The following is a 27579-nucleotide window of genomic DNA, read 5'->3' as shown; positions in this document are numbered from 1 at the left end:
GAAGATGAACAGGGTCTCTTGCAGGTGCCACCCTGCACATGGGTGAAATCAACAGCAGCCTACACACGGGCTTTCTCTATGGTGGCCCCTACCCTGTGGAACAGGCTGCCTGAGGAGGTCAGGAGAGCTCCCACTCTCCTGGCTTTCTACAAACAATGAAAAACCAAATTATTCAAAAAGGTTTTTTTTAAATCAAGATAGAAGTATTGTAGGCAGGGGGGTCTCAAATGCTTTGCTAATGGGTTAGGGACCATAGACTTCACCACTAAGTTGCCTTGCCTATTATCTGTTGCTTTGAATATGTACTCCTTCCTATATACTACCTGTTCATGTTATCTAATGGCAGTCCTAGAATTATGTTCTGTTTCAGCAATTCTTCAACTCTGTACTGGATCCTTGCTAATGCTATGTCTTTGTGAAATCCTATTATATCGTTTATGGAAATGTCCTCGACACTGTATGGAAATGTCCTTGATATTGATTGCACTAATCTCAGACTGTGTAATCCACCTTGAATCTCAGTGAGAAAGGCGGACTATAAATGACATTAAATAAATAAAGTAACAGCTAAGGATCCAGGCTTCCGTTGATGGACACATCAGAGAAAGAGGAAGGACAGGAAGCAGTCAGTGTTATATGCATGAATCCTGCTTGGTGAAGAAGCTGCTCAGCAAGAAACATTTTGTCATTTGGAGGCTGGATCAGTGTTGGGAGCTTATGGTCTCCCTTTGACCACTAAAAGAGACTATGTTGAGGATAATGGGATTTGCATATACAAAGCCATCTGGGATGGAGGCTGTAGTGATGAGAATTAAAGCAAGAGTTAAAACACTAGTTGCAGCCAACCCCTCAAGTAATGGGATATAGAGCCAGGGGTAGAAGCAATATACCTGACACAAGCATCTGAAACATCTATCAGTAGGGTGCCAGACATTGCCTTGGAAAATGCTGGGGGATATCAGGGGCAATGGAGCTTAGGGAGGATGTGATATCACTTCTGAGTGATACTCTGGGATGCCTTCTGTATGGTCTTTACCACAGAAACTAGGGCAAAATCCTAGAGTGTCACTATGGAGGCCATTTTGTCTCCTGCTCCACTGTTCCTTGGAGATGGGAAATTGGGGCTGGGGCAGTTAAATGGGAGGCCTGTATATACAGGTCAAGTTCTTGTTTGAGATACAGATTGCTGACACTTATCCTTGCACAGGAGCAGTGGGAAAAGTATTCCTAGAGTACCTGGCAGTCCAAGGACAGGTTGAAAGTAAAGTGGACAGATCTTTGGGCTAATGCAAACATCATCCAAATCCCCTACCTCTTCCCACTAGAGTAATCATAGACAAAATCTGAATTGATGTATTGTCGAAGGCTTTCACGGCCAGAAAACGATGGTTGTTGTGGATTTTCCGGGCTGTACAGCCCGGAAAATCCACAACAAAAATCTGAATTGTTTGGAGGACTTTGACATTTGAATGAATAAGAGGGCAATGAAAATATTGATGAGAGCCAAATGCAAGCAATTATTTTATTTTAATGCAAAATATCAAAGCCTAAATTAAAAGTCGAGCTAACAAGACTTAATCAAGATTCAGTGGGTTAATGCAACTAAAAACTTCAGTTCAGGAGTTACATGGCACTCGGGCATAAATGCACAGCAAAAATAGTGTATCAGATGCACACGCAACATTAGGCTGAGCAGTGGCCTTACCACCACAGAAAAACATGCTCCTATTTAAGATGTAAGAAAGCCTCCAGCCAGACCAGTGGAAGTTGACTGAAGCTCTCACCCGAAGGCTGCTGCCTGCTTGCCCCAGGACAGTTGTTGCTTAGAGACGTTCAACCTGGATGCTGCCTTCCACTCTGCATTCTTCTCCAGCTGAGGATTCCATGCAGATTCTAGACCTTCTGCAACCAATGGGTTAATCCAAAAATAATTACCAAGATGACTTGGCTCTTTTATTACAAAAAAAAAAAAATTACAAGATCATTCTGGAAACACAAAGTGCATCATCTCTGATGCACAGAAGAGAAGGCATCAAAGGATATGTAAACACAGAAATGGAGTTTATCCAGATAAAAAGAAGTCCAACCCACTCTACAGCCCTCCCAACCAGTTGCAAATAATCCCATTGTTGACCTTGCGTAATTCTGGTATTCGTTGTGCTGTCGTGACTTGGCTGGCAGAGAATATAATGAAGAAGGTATGAACATGCTCCATCCAACAGGCCCGATGCTGGATCACTCCAGCATTAAAATGGGGACCAATCCCCTCCCATCAATGCCCCAAGAAAGCCACTCTTAAAACTGTCTCCTGCACCAGAAAAACAAGTGCAATAAAAGCAGAGTATGAAATCAAGAGCGGAATGATGCACTCAGAAGAGTCTCTAATTCCATAATTTTGCTTTCTCTTGCAGATGTACAGCTGTCCACCATCTTCGCCAGATTTTCATGGTACTTTTCCAAGCCAACCCTCAGGTTGAGATAGATCTCCTTAAGTGGAGGGAGGAAAAGACGTGTCATGTACTTATTCAAAGTAAGGAATACACCGAGCATCCCAACAGGTCTCAATATTCTTCAGCCCTTTCAGATGGATTCAATATTTACAAAACCAAAAATGCGCTTTCTGCTTATGAGAACAGTTAATAAATTCGTCTTTTCTGGGTCCTTCATGCTTCGTACTCTACTTTACAGCAGAACACACCCCAATTGAAGAGGGATCTGCGAGGGTGGGGTGCTCTAGGTCCTCCCCAATCAAGCCCTTGAACCAGAGCTGTGGCAGTATTATCCAGGGCCCTTGTCTGCTCAGGGGACTGTGGGAAGGAGGGGGTATATGGGGTTGGAGGGCTTTGTGGAAGGGGCTTCCCATCCACAATCAACCCTAGACAGCCTGGTCCATTCCTGCAACAGCTAGGCTGCTGGCCAAATCTAGTTACTGCTGGCACAAATGGTGCCACTGCACCAGGTCTGCTAAGCCTAGTCCTACTGCTCCTACAACACTTCCTAATCTCCGGATCATGCCCCCAATTCATGTTTGACACACAGGAAAGCCTTAACGCCATACTGTTTTTATCAGTCTCATTCATGCATCTGTTAAGGTGAGAAGCACATTCATGGCTGCTGGGGTTTGGGGTTGGTGGCCACCACCAAAAAAGAAAGCATTTAAGTGTTCCACAGGTTTCTCTTTGCAGCTCTGCCAGATCATATCTCCAAAGGGGTTTGAGGATGCACTTAGTGGAGAGCCAGACAACCCTGTCAGCAGTCTACTTTCCCAGCACTCCGCTGAGCAAACACCACATCATGGCCACCTTGGTCTTCCGTGCGTGCTTTTAAGTTTGGTCCTATCCAACCTCAGTGGGAGTTTCCTACAACACACCTGTTCTATGCACTCACTCACCTGTGCTTTTGCTTTCTCTCTTCCAACCTTGCCATTTAGTTGCTGAATCCCTGCTTTGAGTTGCTTGATTTCAGTGTGAATGGAGGTCAGCTTCTCACAAACAGCCCCTCTTTTCTCCTGAAACTTGTTGCAATACCTGAGGAAAGGAAAGCCATCCATCAGCACGCTCCTCACAAATATTTCCTGCTCTTGGCAAATGCCAGATTATATTTTCTGTGTTAAGTTTTCCTCTTGCAACAGGAACTGGAGTTGAGTTGCTCTGCAGGTTGGTAACTGAACAGCTGTCGCTTCACTCTCTCCTGCTAGCTCTTCTGAAAAACTAATGTTGCTCAAGAAAAAACCACAGCCAGATGTAGTTTTTAAACCAATTTTAAACAGCTCCAGGAATCATCAAACAAAACTAAGCTGCTTACTTCCAACCAATAGTCTTTGCACAGTTGCATGTCTGGGATGCTGCTCCTGTGCAGAAGCCCCTTCGAAAGCATTCTAAGTCTCTAACTGATGGTCCTATCTCCTTGAGGGACTTCTGCCCCTCTGTACATGCTCTGAAAGGAGAGGCAAGTGCTTTGCTACTCAGTTCCTTCAGACTGGGGCAACCAGCTCTTCCGAAAGGATAGAAGACGAGCCCACAGGAGAGAATTAGCCACACAGGTTAGGTAGTTGGAGGCATTCATGATGGCCTAACTGCAAGGATTGTTTTGTTTGTGCATGATAATGCTTAATCATCGTTTGGGGCAGACTGGATACGTGAAGGAAAGCCAGCAGGTAGAATAAGAGTTGGAAGGGACTTCCAGGGTCATCTAGTCCAACCCCCTGCACAATGCAGGAAATTCACAACTACCTCCCCACACACACACACACACACACACACACAGTGACCCCTGCTCCATGCCCATAAGATGACAGAACACCAGAAAGATCCCTAGCCGAACTGGCCTGGGGAAAATTGTTAGAATACCTGTACAGATTTTCAAGGTATCCAGGCTACAGGAGCTCTTAGTTGCTTCCAAGAGAACCCAGACGAGTAGATACAGCATAACTGACTGGACCGGTAATATTTAGAGGAGGTTGTTAAGTTTTCAGTCCTATGCCTAGAGACAAACATTTGATTTGCTATGTGTAGAAAAAGAAGGTAGACTTTGATCCATCAGCTGCAGAAGCTGCAGGCTATTCAACAAGCGACTAGACAATCACTTCCTTCTAGCTGGCTCATAAACCAGTGACAGCAGAGGAAAGGCTTTTATGCTACCTTCCTGACAAGATGGCCTGAGTTGTGTTCAGAGAACTTGCTCCTATAAGTAGGACTACATTTCAATGTAAACTGCTGTGCCTTAAATACACAACCGCGGAATCAGACACAGAGACAAGATCTGCCTAACTTAGTACAAGAAGAATGGAAAAGGGAGAAAAGAAAAGAAGCTGGAGGTGAGAAACGGAAGGAAAGGCTGAGGAGGTGACCCTTCAAGCTTTTGGCTATCACTGCAATCACAAAAGAATGGAGTACTTGACCTTGCCTTCAGAGCACGATGACCTGAGCACCACTTCCTTGGCTAGAACACATCCAGGACTGAATATTACAGAACCACCCTATCTTTGACCTTAATTCAACTTAGTTTCTAAACGAAGGAAATTGGGATTATTTATCGAAAAGAAACAGGTTCACTCATTCACTCTCATCCCTTCCTGCCATCCCTTCCCTCCACCCCTCCCTTGCCCTTTTCTAAATTTAGGCTGGAAGCTTCCTGTCTTTTGCCCATGTTACTGTCAAGTGTCAGGCACACCAGTGGCATCGTAATAAATTGAGATATATTTTTAAACAAGCTGTCGCATCAACAGGATCAACTTCCTTGTCAACAGGGACCCTGCAGCTGCAGAAGCAGAGACAGCCAAGTCCCTTCCATTTGTCTACTTTTCGATGTTCATTTATATTTCTGGTCAGCCGCCTGAAGATTTTTCTGACCAAAAAATGCAAGCTGAAAATACCTCCCGTGTGGCCATTTCTTTTGTTGCCTCCTCATCATATACTTTAAGCACAATGGGTGGGGTTCCTTCCCATCTATTACTGGTCAGTCCCCTTCCTTTCCCAAGTACTCATTCAGTTCTTTCTCATATAGTCTATAGCACTGGTCTCCAGCCTCGTTGGATCTGTGGGCACTTCTGGAAATTTGAGAATAGACAGTGGACACACCACAACACAATGAAGGCAATTGCATGGACTTCATTCTTGGTTTCGGATTTTACACAGGCCAATATGGCTGTGCACCTTTTTCTGCTTCATAATTTAGAAACCAAGCTGCCCACTAACATTTCTCAAAGCAAAAACTGAAATCATTGTTCTTGAATGTGACTGGAATAAAAATGGCACAAAGGAAAACCTTTGAACCCAGCGGAGTTGGACACGCACTGTTTTAACAACATGACTTTTTAAAAATTCATACCCCAGCGTTGCTGTTGCCATCTGGCTGTTGAAATAACTGCTGTGGGAACAAGTTACCAAACCCGGCTTATACCTTCAGCAGTTTTATTTTGTAGGCCACTAAGAAAGAAGGCTGCTTTAAGAGCCATATAGGAAGAGAAGCTGGATCTGTGCTTAACTATAACTATATTTGAAAAATCAGACTGGGAGCCTGAGAAGAATTTCTTTATCAGTCCTATTATGATTAGATTCTCCCAGGGGTCATTTCGTAGAAAAAGAGCTGGAGGAACTCATTAGCATATGCCACATCACCAGAAATGTGTCATTTGCATAACTGATTTGCATATGCCACACCCCCTGACATCACCTATCCTGGCTGTTTTGGACCCAATCCTGGCCATTCAGTACTGAAATTGGGCCCAAAATGGCAAAAAGGGGCTAAAAATGGCCAAAAAGGGGCCCAAAATGGTCAGGATCAGGCTGCTGCTGAGCAGGAGAGTGATCTACCACCCGTCAGAGGCCCGATCTGGGCCGTTTCAGCCCCAATCCAGGACTAAACGGGCCCAAAATAGTCGAGAGTCAGGTGGGCGGGGCCACCTGACATGTGACCTCTTTGGGAAACTGCCGTAACTGCGTTCCTGTGCGTTCCCCCTCGAAATGAGCCCTGGATTCTCCATTAATTGACCCTCATTCTTCTATTTATCATCTAGATTAAGAATTGCCACTACTGAAAGGCAATTTCTTGATTTCTTAACAAAGTCATAGGTCTGAATACAACTCTGATATCTACTGTCATTAAAATGTTCTTAATGAGAAATTGGGGAGGTTAGGTTAGGGGTTAGCTTTTTGTTTTGTGGTGCCAACAACCAGGGTTGCCCGCATATTTACTTATGTGCTACAACACTTTTGTCATTGCATCAATAAAATTATCAAGAAACTGTGATTAGGATTCAATTTTCTGGTAGCAATCATCAGAAAATATGGTCATTAAGATACAAAACATGAAAGTGCCTAGAGCCAAAGAAAATTTATCAAGGCCTGAATTAGTACTACACTGAAAGTTTCTGGTGGGTAGCTGTATTAGTCTTTAACAGCAGAACAAAAGTAGAGTCTAATAGTACTTCAGAGACCAAAATTTCGCAGGGTATAAGCCTTCAGGAATTAAAGCTCACTTTGTCAGTGAAAACACTGAAAACACTGTTGTGAAACTGCAATGCAGACATTAATGTACCATACCATCTGCCTATAAACACAGTTGCTTTCATACCCAAATAACTATTCCACCCATTTCTCAAAAGAGAACAGAAGACTGAGTATGCTTTCTTCTAGTTTTGAAGTTACATTAAATTGCTTTGAGAACTAAGTAGGACAAACACCAATGCCAGTTTCATTCATACTCGGTTATTGCTTGCTTGCGCTGCTCCATATCCTCCCGTATCTTCTTTATTTTGATTTCAGTAGTGGTGAGCTTTTCCCGTTTTGTAGTAACCAGCCTCTTCAAGGACATCTCTTCCGTCTTGGAATTTCTGAATCCGCTTTTGCTGCTCTCAATCTGGTGCTCTAAGGTTCGGATCTGGAACGTGAATGTTTTGGAAGACATGTCAGAAGCAGTTATGGAAACAGTCCTCTCATCTGGACAACAAACTACTACAAGGTAAAGAGATGCAATATCTGGGCGGCCAGTGTTAACAGAGTCAGAGCCCACTCTGCAAAACAAAGACAAATTCATAACTAACAAACATACGCAAAGAGAAAGACTTGGCATGTTCAGGCACTCAGATTTGTTTCAGGATGCTGTCATTTTATTGTTTTCCTCAATTTCCTTGGGCACTATTTGGTGGAAGGCCAGGTTAGAAATTGTAGCCCCCTATCATATTAATGGTGGGGGGGTGTCTCCACAAAGATCAAGAGCAGAAGACAATTTTGGAAATCATCTTATCACTCAAATCACCCCCTTCAGAATTCTAAGCTCTTGGGAGCTTGAACTGGCCAACCCTCCCTGCCTTTTATTTTGACATTCAACTACTGCCAACATCAGGGGTATGCATTTGGGTATTTCTGATCCAAAACAGGGCCCCCAAATCCCTGTATTGTTTCTGACCAAAAATACCTCAAACAAAGCAAGGCTCGGGCACCATTTTGGAAATATCCAAACGAACTGCCATAGTCAACATTCTGTCCCTTTTGGAGCATTTGCAGATCTTCACAGAGTCAGTTTATGTCTTTTTAATCTTTTCTAAATTAACCAGAGTTGTAGCTCTGTATATGTGGGGGGTGGTTTTCCCTGAATAGATAAAAGACCCTTGCCTTGTCTGTGAGTGGCTCTCTTGTGCCATTTTCATTGTCCACACAGGTGCCAGCCATTTTACTATTGGGTATAGTGATCTCTCCGTGCCAGGCAGTCTTAGATTAGCTGACTTTTGCATCTTGCTGGCTTCTGAGAATCCATTTCAATATATATTAACAAAATTTCATGTATGTTTTACATTTCCTTGGAATGTCTTTGGGCAAGAGGTGATGTGAATATAAACCAGCACGAACTGGAATTTACTACAGGGTTAGAAAAGGATACCAAGAAATCTACAGCTTTGCACTGCACATACAGTTTCTATTCATACTTGCTCTGGAGCGCACAAAGAGTACATCTTTCAACCCAGAAACTAAATGCCAAAACCCCTGCCAGAAAGCCAGTGTGGTACTGTAGTTAGGAGTGCCAGACTGGGATCTCGGAGACCCAGGTTCAAATCCCCACTCCGCCATGGAAGCTTGCCATGTGACCTTGGGCCATCAGTACAACTCACAGGGTGCCTTTTGCAAAGATAAAATAGAGGGGAGACCAATGCTGTAGAGCTGCTTTGGGTCTTCTTTCAGGAGAAAAGGGGGGTTTAAAAATAGCAATGAATAAGTTGCTGCATACATTTCAGGATTGCTATAAGGCCTAACAGAACAGTCTGCTGGTGCACGTGCGTGGATTGCTACAGCCTGGCTGGCCTGCTTACTGGTTCTTCAACCAGCCTTCTGCCCCCAGCCCAAGGCTCAGTATGGAACTTATTTTGTGTGGTGCTCACACCAGGAGACTGTGCTCCAGGTGTTTGAACAACAACAGTTTTGTAGCTCAAGTTAGAAGGAGATGTAAAGACAAACCTCTGCCATTACACTGGACTGCCTATCCACATTCGCCTCCTGGGTTCGCATTTTCTCCTGATACATCTGTATCTCTGTCTGACAGGACGGCAGCATCTCTACCAGGTCTCTGTAGACTTCATACTTCTTAATAACTTCTTCCTTTAACGATTAAAAACCAAGAACTTTTAGTATTCCCATTTTACATTAAGTAGATTATTAAGTGTTCAAGATTGGTCACATGCCTCAATATCATGACAGAGAAGTTGCATGATTTACAGTTACTGATCAGTACTAGAAAGCCAACATAGCACACGTCTGCCTGAACAATGGGGTTTTGATTTTTATTCTACAATTTATCCTGCATTTCTACTTCAGAAGTACTCAGAAACAACTAGCCATCAAGTTTGAAAGTCTCGAAATATAAAGCATTAAACGTTATATAATAGAACCAGCACTGGCATATAAATGACAGAACCACACAGAGTACCCTTCAGTTTATCCAAAAGACTGCATCAATTCCCACATTTGCAAATAGTTTTGCATTTATATTACCACAGCCAGGGCTTTTTTTCAGCAGGAACACGGCGGAACAGAGGCCGCTGGAGCGGCACGGAGGGCAATCTAAACTCCCCTGTCTGGAGATCAGGGGGCGGGGGCCACTGGCCATGTGACCATTTTCGCTGAGGGCGATGTAAACTTTTAAAAACTCCCCCCTTGTTCTGGGTAACCCAAAGTGATGTCATTGTGTGGTCCTGATTTCCACCACTGAGTTCCACCACCTCTTTTCCCAGAAAAAAAGCCCTGACCACTGCAATCCAAGTTTTTCCCTTTGGCACTGTGTCCTACAAGTTACTGCGGTTTCCTCCAAGGTGGATGAATTGCAGTAGAGGTCCCCGGTGTTCTTCAGCAAGACATTTGTTAATCGACATGAGCCAGCCCGCTTTTGTACAATGCTTTCACTTTCAGGAAACAATTCCTGGCAAACCGAAGAGTGCTTGAGAAGCTAAATAGAGAAGCTTGAAATTATCAATACCAGTACCAAAGAGTTTATTGTCTATAGCCATAGGCCGTCACAAATTTCCCAAACATCAACTAACAAACAGTTACATCCAGTATCACAGTTTGAAAAGGTTAATTAAAATTAATTAAAACGGTACAGTATGCCACACTATCCCAGAGCTTGAAATTATGCTGGGATTGTTTTCCTTTATTTCCAAGCAGAGGCCTCCTCTAATTTACTCATCAAGACAGGTGTCTCCCCCCTGCCCCCAACCAAGCCAGGAGAAGCCTCCCCAACATGGAGATGGCTCTCGTGCGGGTGGCAAGAGCAGCATGGATCTCTTGGCGGCATTTCCACCTGGTATCAAAACAGAGCTCATCATAAGCTCCTCCTCCAAGTTCCTTTGCACATGAAGAAGGAGGGGAAGGGCCAATGGTTACCGCAAGTTATGTCTGGCCAAGCCCAATCTTCAATATTTATTATTTATTTATTTGCAAGATTGGTAGGCCACCTTTCAGTCAGGGCCACTAAGGCCCTGATTGAAGTAGGTATTGTGCCAAAACAAGGCATAATAAAAACATATAAACGACTGAAACCAAAACTAAAACACATATATAAAAAAACATAAAACAAACATTAAAACGTAAGGCAGGAAGGAGGGAATGCCAGATGAAGCAAAAAAAAAAAATCTCCACCTGCTGGTGGAAGACAAGAGATGGTAGGTGGCAGAGAAAAATCCCTGGGGAGAGAGTTCCATAGGTTTGATGCACAACCAAGGTGGCCTTGTCTCAGACTGCCACCTGCCTAATCTGCAAGACGTATATGCCTAACTAACAACTTCAGTAATTCATTTATTTACACATTCATTCATGCACAATACACATAATAAAATCTATTTATACATACAAATCTTCACTTCCCACATGGAAAATCCTTTGCACAATTGCTAAAAACAGGTTACCTAAAAATATTAAAGTGCTGGTGCTACAAAATGCTATACAATTTTATTGCACATATAGTCCATAAAGTGCAAATGCATAGTAACAACCCAGCAATATCCCTAATTACAGGTCCCAATTTGCAAAAGTTCAGCTGGTATGTGAAGACTACAATCAAAGTAGGGGAAATCCTTCTTGTATGTCAATTTCAAACGGCTGTGTAAAGTAGAGTCCAATAAAATTGGTATGGTCCTCAGAAGGCGACCTTAGAGGTCAGGTTCCTATGGGATTAGGCAGTCTTTCACATAAGCTAGTATAATGCTGCCAATTTCTCTGCATCCAAAAAAACCCCACCCTTTTTAAGAGATGAAAGTTTCCCCAGATTCTCCAGTTACAGGTGTTTAGGGGTGCTATCATCATTTACTCACTAAGGTTTGGCCACTATGTCCTTCTTTCTGCTGAAGCAAGAAGCTGTCCACCAGCAGTAGAAACACAGGGCAGTAGAAAGCAGTAGAAATGCAATGCCCCTCTCCCGCAACAGCACCGTCTTTTCAGTGCTCATAGGTAGTGCTAGGAGAAGGTGGGAAAGATTCTTTTGTGCCACCCTATTCACTAGAGCTGCATGGGATCCTGCCCAAAACATGTGGAGAAAGAACATATGCTAGAAAAGTGTAGATCAGCACTAAGAGAGATCTCTAAACTACCATTTTCCAATTGACATCTGATTAGCAATTGTTAAATTCACCTGAGCTAAAGGCAGATATCATGGACTAGCTTTTCAGAGAAACAGACACCATGCATGTTTCAGCTTAACCTACAGTGATACTGACTGCATCCTCAAAGCTGGTGGCTTATGATTTAAAGTACAGCATACGTTTAAGCAGGCAAACATATTCTTTGAATAATTGCTTTGAATAATTGCTCCGGGAACTCTGCGCTTTCCACAACATTGCATTGTCAAATCATGAAGGGAGGGGAGTAATACAGTAAGGTCTATAGATATAGTAAGTGAGAAAAAGAAGAAAGTATATTGCCTTTATATAAAAGCTATGGCTAGAGATCTCTCTGACTGCCAATTACACACTACAAGCCTCAGTAGACCAAGAGACTAGGGGTGTGCACAGAGACTTTTAAACATCCCGTGCTTGTTGTGTGGTTGCATACACAAGAAGTGCAACTGAGGGTGCAGGGATACACAGTCACAACAAATTAACTGATGGTATTTAACAGAGTCCCACCTTGGCTATAGAATCCATGATGTGCTAACCATATGCCGGAAGGCAAAGCAACCCAATTGAAACGATATAAATACCTAAGCATCAGAAATACTGTAGATAAAATACATTTTATTATTTTTTGTATGGAACTTGGCTTGATCATTGCTGCTAAATAAAACACAAAGGAAGTGACTGTATGCCTCACCTTGTCCTTCTTGATCTTCTGGAGTGCCTCCTTTAAACGTTCTTTTGAGCTGGTCAGCTCCTCCGGAGACTCGGTGATCTTGGACTTCAACTGCTCTTGTTCCTCTTTTAGTTCACATATGGTACGTTTCAGCTCATTCTAATGAACAAGAACGAATGCAGACTTTAGCTGATGCCAAGGCAAGTTTCCATCCAACAGGATTCAAGAAGTCCATAGGCAAGCCTTTCTGTAGCCAGTGATCAGTCATTTTTTGGTCTACAAATAAGGAAATGTCACTAGCAGCCAAGTCTTCCACTTATGCCAGAGAAGAGAAATGCAACAAGCGGTAGCTTTGTTCAGTTTTTTTCCAAGCATTAGAACTGGTTCTATGAAAGGGGCATCCAGGGTTCTCAGCACCTGCTGCCCTGCTCACAACTATAGCGATTGTCAAGAGTGGACTATTCAGTTGACCTAACCTTATCTCCAAACTGAATTTAAAAGAGCCTGTATAAGATTGCTCACAATTCCAGACAGCACATGGAAGGTTGCTATTTTTGAAATCAAAATGGAGCTTCTTAGTGTTTCAGTGCATAGCAGAGGATTCATTTGAGTAGCTGGAATACATTTTTTGCTGTAGTAGGTAAAGCTCTACTAGTAGGGAAAACCTTACAAGAGAAAATTCAAATGTAGTACCGAACAGAATGACCTGAAAGCATCATCCTTACTGCACTTGAAAGTTTCACATATTACATGAGAATGTAACGTGACATACTTTCCAGGAAGCATCGGGAAGTTCTAGGGCTCAATAAGAAATGCTAATTTTATGCCTATCCCACCTCTATGCCTATCTCCTAGTTCTAAGCAAGCTAATTACATTTTGCTTTGTCCCATTGCATCCTGACTCCAACCGGCCCTTGTCTGTAATCCCCCTCCCATCTTCTGATCTGCATATAAGGGATGAGGGATCTTCATTCTCATTTGTATCTGACAAAATGAACTTTGACTCACAAAAGCTCATACGCTGGAAAATTTGGTTGATCTTTAAGGTGCTACTGAACTCAAATTGTTTTACTACGATAGATTAACAGAGCTACCTACCTGAAAATACATTGCATAGAGACAGTTGAAGATAAAAATGCATTCAGCTGGGCATCGCTGCATGTTGAGGTTATTCTAAAGTCTACCGTCAATTCCCTGCTGAGATGCACTTACCAGATTTTGGGTTTTTTCTGTAATTTTCGTTCTCTTCTGGCTGATCACTTCTTGCAAAGCACTCTAGTGGAAAAAACAACTGTTAGACAATTAAGGGAACAAGAAACTCGGCTTTTCACTTCGAGCTCCAGCAGAGCCGAGACCTTTGTCTGACATCCCATCTAGCCTGCAGCTATACAGAAACTGCACGTTTTTCTAAGCTTGCAGCTGCACAAGGTGGCCAACCTCCGAAGAACAAGCCATTGACTTTGGCATTTCACAGAAGGTGACAGAATGAGCTTGCAGGGCACAGAGGTCACATTTTAAGATCCAAAACACAAAAATGCCATTTGAGACCAAGTTCTTAGAGAGCAAATCTAAAGGAGTCTTGCATCTCAAGCAGTCTCCGGCAAGATAAATGCATACCGCTTTTTGCTGATATTCCTGCTTGAGCTTGTGCTGCAACTCTTGAATATCTTGAGAAAGCTCCTTGAACTCCTCTTGTTGATCAGCAGGGATAGTACTAGATACACAAGGAAAACGGTGCTGGGCACTCAGGGCAAATATGCACAGACTTCTGCTTATTAGGAAAGCTTTGGGCAAATCTATTTTGGAATTGCTAAGTGCTCAGGAGCAGAGATCGGCTCCCACGGTTGAAATCTCAAATCCACTGGGATTAATTGAAGGGAAATAACATGCACAGCTCTATTTCCCTTCCTTCTCCTCAACCCACAGCAAGCCCCTGCGATAGGATGTGCAGCACAGGTTCGTCAAGCACATTCAGCTTGGCTGTCCTGAAGTTATTGCAGTGGCTTCTCCTTCCCAAATGACCCCACCCACATTCCCTAGTGGGTATTCCATAAGGAGGCAAGGGACTTTGCCCCATCCCACTCGGAGACCTTGTGTGGAAAGAGGAACAATGAGAAGACTGTAAGGAAGGAAGTCTTCCTAGACTTGCACTTTGGAACGAGACGGATGTTCTACGGGGGGAGTAAACTATGCGTATCAGGTGCCTACATATACATTGTAAATAAATACCATTTTAAAAATCACCCTCCCAAGACCAGCAAGACAACATGACAACTGTGAGATGAAAAGCTTTACTGCCTTTTATTCTTTATCATCCAGTAGCAGCCAGTGGCTTCTATGGGGTGGGAGACACAAACCTCACACTGATTCCATTGATCATACCCAGGGCTTTTTTTCTGGGAAAAGAGCTGGTGGAACTCAAGACCACACAATGACGTCACTTTGGGTCGGCTGGAACAATTGCCCTTGGCGAAAATGGTCACATGGCCGGTGGCCCCACCCCCGGATCTCCAGACAGAGGGGAGTTTAGATTGCCCTCCGCGCCGCTGGCACAGAGGGCAATCTAAACTCCCCTCTGTCTGGAGATCAGGGGGTGGGGCCACCGGCCATGTGACCATTTTCAAAAGGTGCCGGAACTCTGTTCCACCGCTTTCCCGCTGAAAAAAAGCCCTGATCATACCCAAGACTAACCAAGCATCACTGTCTGCAAGAGTAAACTGCTGCAATGCATTTGTCCTCAGGCACATTGTAAGAAGTTATTGGTAGTAACAAGGGACTACCACCTATAGAGATGTCAGAAGAAGGGGGAGACTGCAGCCCTGCAGCCCTCCATTGTGCCTGGAGTCAACTCCAGCTTATAACCACCTCCTTTATTTCCAACCACCATCAGGACAAAAGATCCCAGAGGTGGCAACCAGATACTCCTCTTCTCTGATTGGATCTGAAGCCTGCTGCAGCTGAGAGCTCCGCTTGCCACTTAATACAGGAGATTATAGACTTAATGGGGGGAAGATCTGCATGTAAAATGTATGGTTTCGGGTCTATGAACTCAACATAGGCTACAGTTTTAAGATGTGATCACTAAATCCTACTTCAGCTTACTCAAGTTTCTCCAGCTTCAATGTTGCCTTCTGGATAGCCATCTGAAGTTGCTGCACTTTTTCCATAGCTAATTTCTGCAAAATAAAAACTGGTTCTATTAATAAATGTGACACACATCACACAAAATGCGGAACATGTAGTTTGTATAACATTGATAACTGATTGGACAATCCAGCTTGATTCTACAAGTCAAGTGAATTAGCTGAACTTAATTCGGTCAAAAACCAATAGCTCCACTTTTAGGCAGCGCCGCCTGCTAAGCAAGCAGGCGAATCTTAGATCGCGGGTAAGCCGCAATAGTCTTTGCTGCGGGTCCCCATTTGTGATGACTGGCCCGTATCTTACCACTCCACTCAGTGAAGGTGGAGGCCTTCCTCCTACAGAAAAGCCACTTCAGTTGGAGGAAGGATTCACAGTTTGCTAAGCCAAGTGGGAGGGTACAGGTCCTTGGAGGGCTTATATCAGGACTGCGCTCAGTTAGACAGAGTAGGTCTCTGTTGGTATCTATTTTGTAATATGCCAAGTAGTTGTGCATGATTGTCAGAAAGGGGGGGGGGGTCTCTCTCTCAGTGACTGGTCATGCTGCATGGATTGCCACAGGATATCTGTTCAACTGCTGAGAAAATGCAGCTGTCAGCAACAGGATGATTTCAACCATCCGGCTTCTGTGAGCAGAGTGAAAGGTCAATTTGGAAGGAAAAGGTTTACATAGACCCAATAGACAGTAAGAGAGATACATTGACATGGCAAAGAGGCTGAGGAACTGGAAAGCCTGGGAGGAAGAGATCCCAGGAAGCAGAAAAGCAAGGAGTCCAGCGGTACCATGGATAAAACTGACAAGAATATACAGAGGACTGAGAAACAGGATATGGGAACAAGACAAAGGCACTCAGGTTCAGAAAGAAAGCAGGGCCAATGGAACCGGATGGCAAGAAAGACTCCAAGGACTATGGAGGCATTGCTCTTAGAGGAGGAAGTTATGGATTGGAAACGAAGCAGCAGTGAATCAGGCTGGCTCAGTCTTCTTAGACTGAACTCAGTCTCCTTACCCAGTGCACCTAACTTCTGTTGGACCTTTTGGTTTGTGTAAGTTTCTCTCTCTCACTCTCTCTCTCATACACACACACTCAAAATTGACTTGCTTTTACTCACAGAAGCTGAACTGTTGCAAGCATGTTGCTGTTATTACTGACAGTTTCTCTTCCTAGTGGCTTAGCCAGTCACTGCAAGAGACCAAGAGCTTCTTGCAAATGACAGAACTCAGCATATTGCAATGAAAGATACAACTGGAAGCTCCCAACACACAAACCTACTCCTTCAAGCTGAAGGCTAACATGGTGCACGGTTGGAACAGTCATTTCTACGTGAGTAAGAGAGAAACCTTGTGTACTCTTGTGAGCAAACTATATTCTGCCTCTAGTCAAAAGCTAAGCAAGCGTGCAAGAGGCTAGAATTTTTCCCAAGCAGTCGAATGCAGCCCATTTCATGCAACTTCTGAAAAATCTGACTTGCAAAAAGGACAAGGAATCTTACATGCGTGCTCTGGATTTCCAGGTAGGCCTCACGGCGGGAATCACGGAATAAAAGGAAGTTAATAAGGCCACTCAAGAAATGAGCTGTCCTCTTGGTTTCTAGAGTTTCATCCGCAAGGGGGGGGAAAAAAAGAATTCTTTCATTAGAGGAACAGGACATGCTATTTTTCAAATTCAAAAAGACTGTACGACGTTTAACATTAAATCGTTTGGAAGATGTTGCAGGATAAAGGAGACTACAGCAGTGGAGGATTCCAGGAGCGCATCAAATTGTTTCTTGTGCTGAACAAAGGAAGAAATCCATCTTCAAGTTTTGGAAGCAGGGAAGCCTCCTGGGGAGCGTGCAGTGAGAGAACAGCGAGAGACAGGAGCAACAGGGGAGGCAGGTTCTGTTCGACAGCACAGATCAGCACTCAAACAAGGCGAGTTATGGTGAACCTTACTGCACTCGCCAGACTAATACGGTATCATGACATGATGTAGTGCTTAGAATGTCAGACTAGGATCTAGGATAACCAGGTTCAAACCCCCCGTTCTTCCACGGAAGCTTGCTGAGTAACCTTGGGAAATTTCCCTTGCGGACATTGTAACGTACGTATCAACTGCTGGAGGGTGCCATTTTTTGAAGATTCTACAGAAACTAAAAGGCTTTGCATCTGGTTGTTTGTTGATTGCAATACTAAGGGGGTGATACTTGCTGCACAATGTCCTCACAAGTTATTGTATGCAGGGATGGTCAAGACCAGGATCTGTGATCGTAAGAGTTACACGAGAACTAGAAAAATGCAGGCTCCATTGTCATGGGACGTACTGAAAAGGATCAGAGATGCTGGGTCACGGAGAAGATGGTCCGGCTTACACTTTAACAGAAAGTCAAGAGACAAGAACTCTTTAGGACTATATATCTAAGATGCCCTGACCTGGATAGCTCAGGAAAGCCTGACCTCGTCAAATCTCAGAAGCTAAGCAGGATGGGCCTTGGTTAGAAATTGGATGGGGAGACCTCCAACGAAGACCAACCATCTCGGTTAGTCTCTTGCCGTGCAAACCTCAGCAGAGGTTGCCATATATCAACTATAATTTGAGGGCAAGTTTTCATTGTCATCTCTAAGATAAAGGGTCATGGGCTCACGCCTTCCAGAATTCCTTACAGGTGATGTTAAGTATTTTACAGCTCGAACTCTTTGGTCCATAAGTACAAGAGTTAGCTCCCCACAGTATCATCTAGCATCGAGAGCCTTTAAGGACCATGCTTAAGTAGACTGACTACTATTCACTCTGCATACAGGCTTTTTTGCATAGGTGGCACGCAGGATACGTGCATGCCAGTTTTGTGCCTACAAGACCATTAATTCCACTGCTTTGTTTTAAAATGGTAAGTTATCTGAATTCCTTATTTAGCTATCAACTTTGGTACTGCACTTAACTGCAGCAATATCACTTTAGAGCATTTTATCTCCTAGGAGATGGCAGTCATCTTTTTGTAAGCGTATTCCAACTACCAACAGGTGGCATTTTAGCACACTTGCAAATATATTACAGTAGAAATACTACATCATGGTTGCAAAAAAATATTTTTAAAAATTTTCTTAAAATGTTTTGAATTATCTTTTAAAATTAAGAAACATCACAAGATAAAATAATGTTTTTTATTTATCCTTAGGATTTCTAAAACAAGGTCTGTAAAGAGTTATTTGAAGGATCTTGGACCAACTTTTATATTATGTTTATTCTCTTGACATATACATGCAGTTTTATGAATCAATACCATTTTCTAGAGACCACTGAAGAAGTCAAGACATGTTTGGGCTACATGACTTTTTATCTAAATATTTTCTTGCTTTGTTATGCATGGTACTTTATACTTTTCAAATTATATATGTAGTAAAGCAGAACTGCTTTACTATAATTCTTGCAAAAGATTTTATCAGTGCCTCGGCATTTTTTTTTGTTTATCTTTTAGGCCCTCATCTGTTGACTTAATTTTATCTTTGCCCAGCAGCCATCACGGGATCTGAAACAGGTGAATGTGTATTGTTAGTAACTTAGCAGTATGATTTGAGGAGGCTTTTAGTTTAGTTTATTAATTAGCAGAACTGGAGGCAACGTGGAGCCGGATACAAGGATCTAGAAGATTAAACTTAGCTTACGAAGTAGATGCGGAGGAGGCATGTTAGACCATAGAGCTTTTTTGCCATTAAGCTGTTAATTTTTATTGTTAATTGCTTTGTCTTAAACGCATCATAAGGTTTTTATGTTTTGATAATGCCCACAGTATGTACTTGAATTTATCATGCTTAGTTATTTCAAGGTTCCCCCCTTCTGCTGTTTCATTCATAAACATTTTCTGTTTATCTCTTAGAGATTTAAATTCCATTATATATGCCCCAATAAACTGATTCAAACTGCTTAGTTCAGCTCTGCATTGTGTCTTTTTACTAGTTAGGTATTACCCAATAAAGGAGCCCCTTGGTGCAGAGTGGTAAGCTGCAGCACTGCACCCCAAGCTCTGCTTACGACTTGAGTTCGATCCTGGCGGAAGCCGGGTTCAGGTAGCCGGCTCAAGGTTGACTCAGCCTCCCATCCTTCTGAGGTCAGTAAAATGAGTACCCAGTTTCCTGGGGGCAAAGTGTAGATGACTGGGAAAGGCAACAGCAAACCACCCCGTAACAAACATCTGCCAAGAAAATGTCGAGATGCGACATCCCCCCATGGGTCAGTAATGACTCGGTGCTTGCACAGGGGACTACCTTTACCTTTATTGCCCAATAAATGACCCAGATTAATAGTAAGTGGCTTATCTTTTTTCTTCACAGTCTCAGTGCTGTTAGACAAACTTACTAGCCTCCCTTCAGTGTAACTAGAGTAGGGCACACTGTCCTTAGGATAACTGTGTAGGACCACCACACAATTAATATGTCTGCCCTGCGCCAAACATCCAAGATAGCAGCACTCAACAAAGCTCCACAACATGGATTGTGTTGTGACTTTAAGGAGGGCCTAGGCCAAGAGACCTCTAGGCAGAGCATCATCAATAAATCTAGATACTCCTGTAGCAAAATGGCCGCTGCCATGCAAGACTAGCAGCCGTTCTCCTACCTCACAAGACAGAAAAAAGACAGTATAAAAAAACAAGTATTCAAATTCTTACTTGGACTTATGATATCAGCCATCTGGAAGTCATTGACACGGCAGACTGGGAAAAACTGCTCCCTGTCAAAGTTTTACAGAATATTAATAATTTTATCAAACAGACCTTTTAGCACAGTAAGTATTTTCTTGGTATTACACGGTCTGACATGGCCATGTTCAGATATCCAATTACTAGCAATGGACTTGAGCATGACTGGATAGCCATGATCACACTCTCTTCGTGTAAAGCATCAAAACAAAATCCCATTGCCTTTGACATCAGAATGCAGGCAGCCAAAAGAATCAGACTTCATTTGACTCCTCCAACCAAGATACTGTCCCATCATAAAATCCAAGCTTGTAGTAGATTAACTTCAATCCATAGAGGCACATGCATTTGAACATAATGAGCACCCCGAGTTTGTTTCTGCACTCCGTGCAGGGAGAGAGGAAGGAGATAAGGTGAATAACAGCCAACATCAGAATGCTGTTTCTATACAATTAGTATGTCCTCAACATGGGCCCACTGATTATCTCTCCCATTTCCTGCACATGCAGAAATTCTGAATCAAGAGCGAAATCCTTTATTTATTTACTTACAATATTTCCACTCCTCCAGTCCAGAGTCCTGCTCGATTCTTTTAGAATGTTAACGGAAGAAGAGCATCTCTTTATGACCAAAATTAGCTACAGACTTGCCTCAGTTGCACAGAAACCCATCACAAATCAAATTTGAGGAAATCAGAAGGTTAGCTGATGAAGCCGATCTGAGCATACTCACATGTGAATAAATAGATTGATAACAGGTAGGAGGCCTTCAAAAATCTGGGGATATGCTGTTTCAAAGGCGACTGGCATCTAAGAGCACAGCAGACAAGTAAGCCGTAACAAAGACACATGACTTTAAGAATGTGGGTGAAGATACAAGTGCAGATTCAATATGTACGTGCATTCCATTACAAGCTACTTTCTGTGCACCCAAGCCAGCAAATGATCTTGGCCTGCATTCTGCATTTTCCTTCCATTTGCACCCCACTAGACATTTTCTGCTGATGCATGACTCTGTGCCTTACGTGAGCAGAAAGGACCATGCTACTCAAGTGAAAGGAAAGCAGAGAATCTAAGTCACTGCAACAAACTTTATGTTTATGCACAGGTCATCATGAATACTGGAGTGGGAGGGTGGAGGTCTATAAGCAGGAGGAAAGAAATCAGTGAAAATCTTATACAACCGAGGAACTTGTAGATGTGGGCTCAAAACCCATAGGGGTTCTGTGGGATTCAAGCCCACATCTACAATTTCCTTCACTGCAGACTTAACAAAACCCCAAATATCTTGACTATTCATTGTCCACGCCTCCATAAGGCAGCACATCCATAGTGAAATTCTTTCATTTTATGATGCTCACCTGCCATAACTATTGGCTCACATCACCATAACATACAATGTCTTAGTACATCAGGTTTTAAGACTGAGGCATGAGAACTAGAATGCCACATGGACCAGATCATCAGCCACTCGAAATTATTTGTCTACAGGGGGACTGGCTTTTCTGACATCAAAAGATCCTTCTGGAACCCTGTGGGTAATTTTATGGGAGAGGCAAAGCTCTTTGGCAGAGTATCTGTTTTTGGATGCAGAAGGTGGTGGGTTCAGATCTTGACGTCTGCAATTAAAAAGGGCCTCATGTGACAGTGCTAAGACAGACCTTTCCCCCTGAAACCTTGGAAAGCTGTTGCTGGTTAGGCAAACACACTACTGGGCTCCCTCGTGATCTGACTTAGCAGACAGCTTTACTACACTGATGGTTATTTGATAGAGGCAAAAGCAAGTTATTAACATCATCTCATCTCTTGAGGGGGCTAAACAGGACCTTTAGTTTGCAATCGCTGTTCAAGAACAACCACAACTGCTTCAGTTGATTCCCCTTTTCGCTATGGAAGACATTTCAGCTTCCAGCTTCAGTCCGGATTCAGCATCTTTATCCCATAGCCTACTGCAAGCATACCATGTAAAAGTGTTCCAGGCGGATGCCATAAACAATTTGCAAGGCTCTCATGAAGATCATATGCAGTACTTCAGGCTGAAAAAAGAGGAAAAATTGATTTACCAAGTCCCCAGATTAGACTAGGAACAGATTTTATTTACTTCTCAGTAATTGACAACCTAGTTTAATGATGCACCATCGCTGGAAGCAAAAGTCGTATTACAATACTGTCGTAGGTACATGGCACTACATTATGATGAATGATCAAGCAGCACTCCACAGAGAGGGCTGCACAGCAGCAGCCATAAATTTAAATCAGTAGAAAAGTGAGACCTCTCCCTATCCCACAAAGCGGAGAGAATTCTGGGGAGATCCTCATTCTACAATGGGTATAGTGATAAAAGCTCTCCAGAAATTTTGAAGGTGGCGTTCTTTAAGCAGAAGAGTATGCTGGCTAGAATCTACAATCTAAACTAAGAAATTATGTTCTACTTGAAAGACAGAAGCATAAGAATACACATTTGTTTAAAAAAAGCATTTTTACTGTTCCCATCCTTTGAGAATCCTCTCTGGATTCAGTAAAAAAAAAAAGCCAGTCCAAAATATTTTCTTCCTTCACACTGTAAAATATTATTTTATCAGACAGAAGTATCAGAGAGAAAACTAGCCTGAACTCTTCTCCCTATCAATTATTTATGGGCAGAAAGAACCAGAGATGTGGGGCAGAAAATGTTCCAGTGCTTTTATTTTTCTACAGAAAGGTTACCTTTCTAAAGATCTGTTGTTTCATAAAATTAGCAATCAATGGGCACCATAGTTAATACAACATTGGCAATTTCAAAGCTGCAATTGATGTTTTTCAGGCATTAGTCCCTAAGAATTATGAGAGATTACACGTAAGTTTTCTTAAATTTGTAAACTAGAAGCAAATGGATAAAGCCACAAAAACATGAATTATCCAAATTAAAAAGCCAAGTTATAAATTCTCCTGATCGGCTGGGTAGAAATCAAAACCAATGCTAAAATTCTTACTTATAGGACTCCTCTCGCCCAGACCTGGATAGCTCAGGCAAGATCAATCTTGTCAGATCTCAGAAGCTAAGCAGGGTCACCCTTGATTAGTAATTGGACGGAAGACCAACAAAAACCAGGGTTGCAGAGGCAGGCAATGGTAAACCACCTCCCTTACTCTCTTGCCATGAAAACCACACCAGGGGTCGCCATAAGTCAGCTATGACTTGACGGCACTCCCCACCACCACCACATCTCTTCCCAAATGGTAGAAGAGATATTGTAATCATCAGTCTGATTGGAACTAACAAGTAATGCAAGTGATGCTAAGGAGAATGACAATGAAACTGAGGTGTCCCAAAGACTTTCATAGAACAGATGTAAATTCCATTAAAAGAAATGAGTGAATAACCACATCCACAGCATATCACGCACTGAGATTTCAATGCAATCCTAAACAGATCTCTTGAAATCTGGGCAGGATTGCACTGTCACTGTATCAATAGTTTCTGGCATCTTTGGAGGGTTGTCTTAAACAAACAAATGATGTACATGCTATAGTTTGCAGTCCTAAAAACATTTTTCCAAGAGTAAGTCCCCCGTTTCACATGGCTCTTTTACAAGACTGCTGAAATTATTTTTACTGGATTACTGAAGTTCTAAACACAGTATTTAAACCATACTAGATTACTTTTTTTCCTAATCCAATATTTCAGTTCAAGTACTGGTAATGATCAGGACATCAAATTAATATGCACTACTTTTTATTTACTAAATACATGTCCAAATAAATATGCTAAATCAGATCGCACTAAAGCACTGGACATTTTCCCAAAAAGTTTCTGATTCATATTTTCCTGGAAAATCCACATCACTGGGAAGAATGGGGCAAGAGCATTTCGTTCTAGATTTCCATCCATCCCAAAGGAAGTATAAAGAGATACAGACCAGGAAAGTTTTCCTTTCACACGATACGAGTAGATCCACTAAATTATGGCCGAACATAGGTCAGAACACCACACGAAGTGAAACTCTGGTCCCAAGCAAAACTTAGTATGCACGTGCTTGAAATACAAATGTCAAGATAGTTTCAGGCAGGTAGACGTGTTGGTCTGTAGCAGAAGAGCAACATTTGGGTCCAATAGCACCTTAAAGACCATCAAGAATCCCAAGGAATGAGCTTTTGAGAGTCAGAACTTCTTTCATAAGATATCATCCTTAGCTCACCCAAGTAAGTATGGTTAACTTCATTGAGGGATTTAGTAACACGAATTTTGCATAGAGGGGGAATGAAAAAAAGATGCTAGGCAATCGCCCCAATGGCAATTTAAATTATTCTAAGCAAATAAACCAGTTTTGCAGCACTTACCTTGACGTTTGGAAATAAGTCACTTTTGGAAAAGTTTTTGGCTTCGCTTCCTGCGAGCAAGGAGTTGCGGATGTGCAGAACAATGTCATTGTTACTATACTTAGGAAAGGTACAACTCTCCATTCTGCAAGGAAAGAACACCTGCTATACTTTTTTTGCAGTCCAGTGATATAGGGTGGAAATTTTTCCGATGCTATATTTTTCCATTGCAAAATTTCCATCCCGCATACATAGCTGTCAGGGCTGTTGTGCTGCAGTTCAATCATGTTAGCTGGGCTTAGTGTGGGATATGAACCACGGACAAACCCCAGGACTTGTACATGAGCCAGGCTTGTATAGGGGTATTTGCCTTATTTTGTTAATACTATTTCAATTTTGCAAATATTATTCAAATTTGAATTGGAAATTTTCCCCAGAAAACCAACACACGTTAAGGACAGGGTACATTTAAGGAAAACACAAACTGTAGCAGTGGAAGACAGTAAGAGTCCAGTAGCACCTATAAGACTAAGAACATTTGTGGTAGGGTATGAGCTTTCATGAGTCACTGCTAATTTCTTCAGATACAGCTAGAATGTGAGTCCATCTAGCTATATCTGAAGAAATGACCAGTGATTCTCAAAAGGTCATACTCTACCACAAATTTTATTAGTCTTATAGGTGATACTGGACTCTTGCTCTTTTCTACTACTACAGACAGAGTAACACAGCTACTCATCTTGACAAATAAACTGTAGCACTTAGCAGTCCTAGTGAATAGTGTTAGAATACCATGATCCAACAGTCAAACCCAAGAATCTACAGAAGAAGGTAACAAAATATTCTTCGTACATTGCAACAAGCATCTCTTAATCTGGGTAGAAAGAAGTCAAATATTAAACAGCCCCAAGACAATTCCAGGGATTACTTAGGGACTACACTTCCCATTACATCCCCCATTCAAACCATTGATACAACAAGGAGAAACTGTTAGGATATCCTCACTGCACCTTTGCCACTGATCAGAGCCAGCGAACACACTATGCTACAGATCTGCATTGTTGCTAAAAGGCTTCCGTAAGTAAAGACTGTTTAAAAGCTCCACCATATGATCTACTGTGGAGTCTATAAATTCTGACCTGAGACTTAGGAAAAGAGAGGGGTGAGAATCCAAATAAATTGACAGATCAAAAATCAAAACAAATAGGATATCTTGACAATATAAATTCCTGAATACAGAGGGAAAAGGCAAAGTCTTTGATCAGAGATTGAAAATAAAAAGGTCAGCATAGTAACACTCTTTGTATACATCTATGATGCAGCCACATTTGGAACAGTCTAATATCTCAAAAAATATTGTAGAGATGGAGAAAGTCTCAAAGAGAGCATCCAAGATGATTAAGGGGATGGTGAAAAGCTAAAGAATATGGGAGTTTAGGAGGGGAAAGGAGAATGATGAGCATGTAAAAAGTTTATCAAATATCAAATTGGCAGAAAACTTTTTCTCCTACAACAGTAGAACTGAAGGCACATAATGAAGTCAATGGGCCATAAATTCAGGATAAAAAAAAGAAGCACTTCTTGACTCAACAAGTAATTAAACTATGGAATTCACTGTCAGTGGGCATAGTTACAGCAACTAGCCAGAGCCATGGATAAGATGTCTAACAATTCCTACTAGCCACTGTGACTAAACAGAACCTCCACATCCAGATGCAGTTAAACTCTGAGTACCAGTGCAGAGAGGCAACATCAGTAGGGGGCCTCAACCAATTTGCTATTTTGTTGGGGGCTGGCTTCTGATACTTGACGCAGATGGCCCACCAGTCAGATCCAGCAGTTCCCTCCTCTATTGACAAACGCAAGACCACCAAACCCTCTTCTAAAATAAGAAAAACAGAATCAAAGGCTAAGGGAGCAGAGAAAGGGAGATATTTTCTTCCCCGCCAGTAGGCAGCATGATCAGAAGTCACCGGCACGAAAGTTTCAGGTAAGTAGCCACGTTGGTCTGCAGCAGAACAGCAGGATCTGAGAGCAGTGACACCTGAAAGACTAACAAGATTGTCAGGGTGTAAGCTTTGGAGAGTCAACGCTTCTTTCTTCAGATACAAGTAGGAGTCGATATAAGGACTCCTACTTGTATCCGAAGGGAGCTCTGACTTTCCAAAGCTCACACCCTGAAAATCTTGTTGGTCTCTAACAGTGCAATCCTATGCAAAGTGACTCCAGTCTAAGCCCATTGAAATCAATGGAGTCACTCTGTATAGGACTGTATTGCACAGGGCTCAAATCCTGCTGTTCCTCCCTCCCCCAACAGCGGTAGGCTGCGTCTGCCCACGAAGGCTCCACTCACTCCCCGCCCGCCATTTTAACCCGAGACCCTTCTCCAGGCGCCTCTTTTGCCACCCAACCTTGCCAAATCCCACTCAGCTAGCCAGCTCTCCAAACCTCGCCTCTGAAGCTGCTCGAGAGCGCGCCTCTACCTCCCTTATCATCCAACCTCCTGCAACGAACCTCGCCCGCCGGCCCTTCAAATTGGGCGGAAGCCCCGCCCCCTGACTGGCTGACAGGAAGCTTTATTTCTGTTTCTTTCTCTTTTCAGTTATTTTCGCAGTTAAACAATTAATAGAAACCATATTTAAAAAAAAAATGAAAGGGAAGTTTGAAATAAAAAAAGGGGCATGACTTGCTCCGCCCCCATAGCCTATTCCCTCCCAACGTCCGCCTCTAGTGTCATGGCGGCCTTGCAGGGACGGTCTATCCTATCTCTATGGTGTATTTTCTAACGTATGTTCACCAGGAGGGAACCGGAAGTTGTGCTCGAAGTAGCCGGAGGCGGGAGTTCGGGTGCTCTTTTTGTAGCTATGGGAGGAAAGAAGTATTCCATTGGAAAATGGCTCCTACTGGGAAGCGGGGAAGAGAAGGGTGCCTTAGCCGTCGCTGCTCAATTTGTGGCCGTCGCCGTTTAAATGAGTTCAGCCTCTTCTCATCCTTTGCAAATCTCAAGGCGCAGAACAAAGTAGCAACAGGGTTGCCAACCTCCTGGGATCCCCTGGAATTACAACTGATCCAGCCCACATAGATCGGTTTCCGTGGAGAAAATGGCTGCTTTGGAGGGGGGCGCTTTATGGCATTATACCGTGCCGAGGTCCTTTCTTTCCCCCATCCCTGCCTTCTACAGGTTCCGCCGTCAA

The 27579-nt window shown here is 42.8% G+C and overlaps 1 protein-coding gene across 1 annotated transcript; it reads right to left on the bottom strand.

Moving 5' to 3' along the window:
- Positions 1-1508: 1508 nt before the first annotated feature.
- Positions 1509-26920, bottom strand: NUF2 (NUF2 component of NDC80 kinetochore complex). Its single transcript, XM_054980812.1, has 14 exons — positions 26834-26920; positions 24407-24530; positions 22048-22122; positions 20820-20896; positions 20058-20119; positions 16908-17005; positions 15375-15448; positions 13890-13986; positions 13485-13547; positions 12294-12431; positions 8952-9092; positions 7205-7380; positions 3392-3527; positions 1509-2487 (listed from the first exon to the last, which is right to left on the bottom strand). The coding sequence occupies exons 1-14, from the start codon at positions 26878-26880 to the stop codon at positions 2350-2352; spliced, it is 1446 nt and encodes a 481-aa protein (XP_054836787.1). The 5' UTR covers positions 26881-26920; the 3' UTR covers positions 1509-2349.
- Positions 26921-27579: the final 659 nt, after the last annotated feature.

The sequence above is a fragment of the Eublepharis macularius genome, chromosome 5 (assembly GCF_028583425.1).
Source record: "Eublepharis macularius isolate TG4126 chromosome 5, MPM_Emac_v1.0, whole genome shotgun sequence".
NCBI lineage: Eukaryota > Metazoa > Chordata > Lepidosauria > Squamata > Eublepharidae > Eublepharis > Eublepharis macularius.
This window is presented reverse-complemented; position numbering and strand designations above follow the sequence as displayed.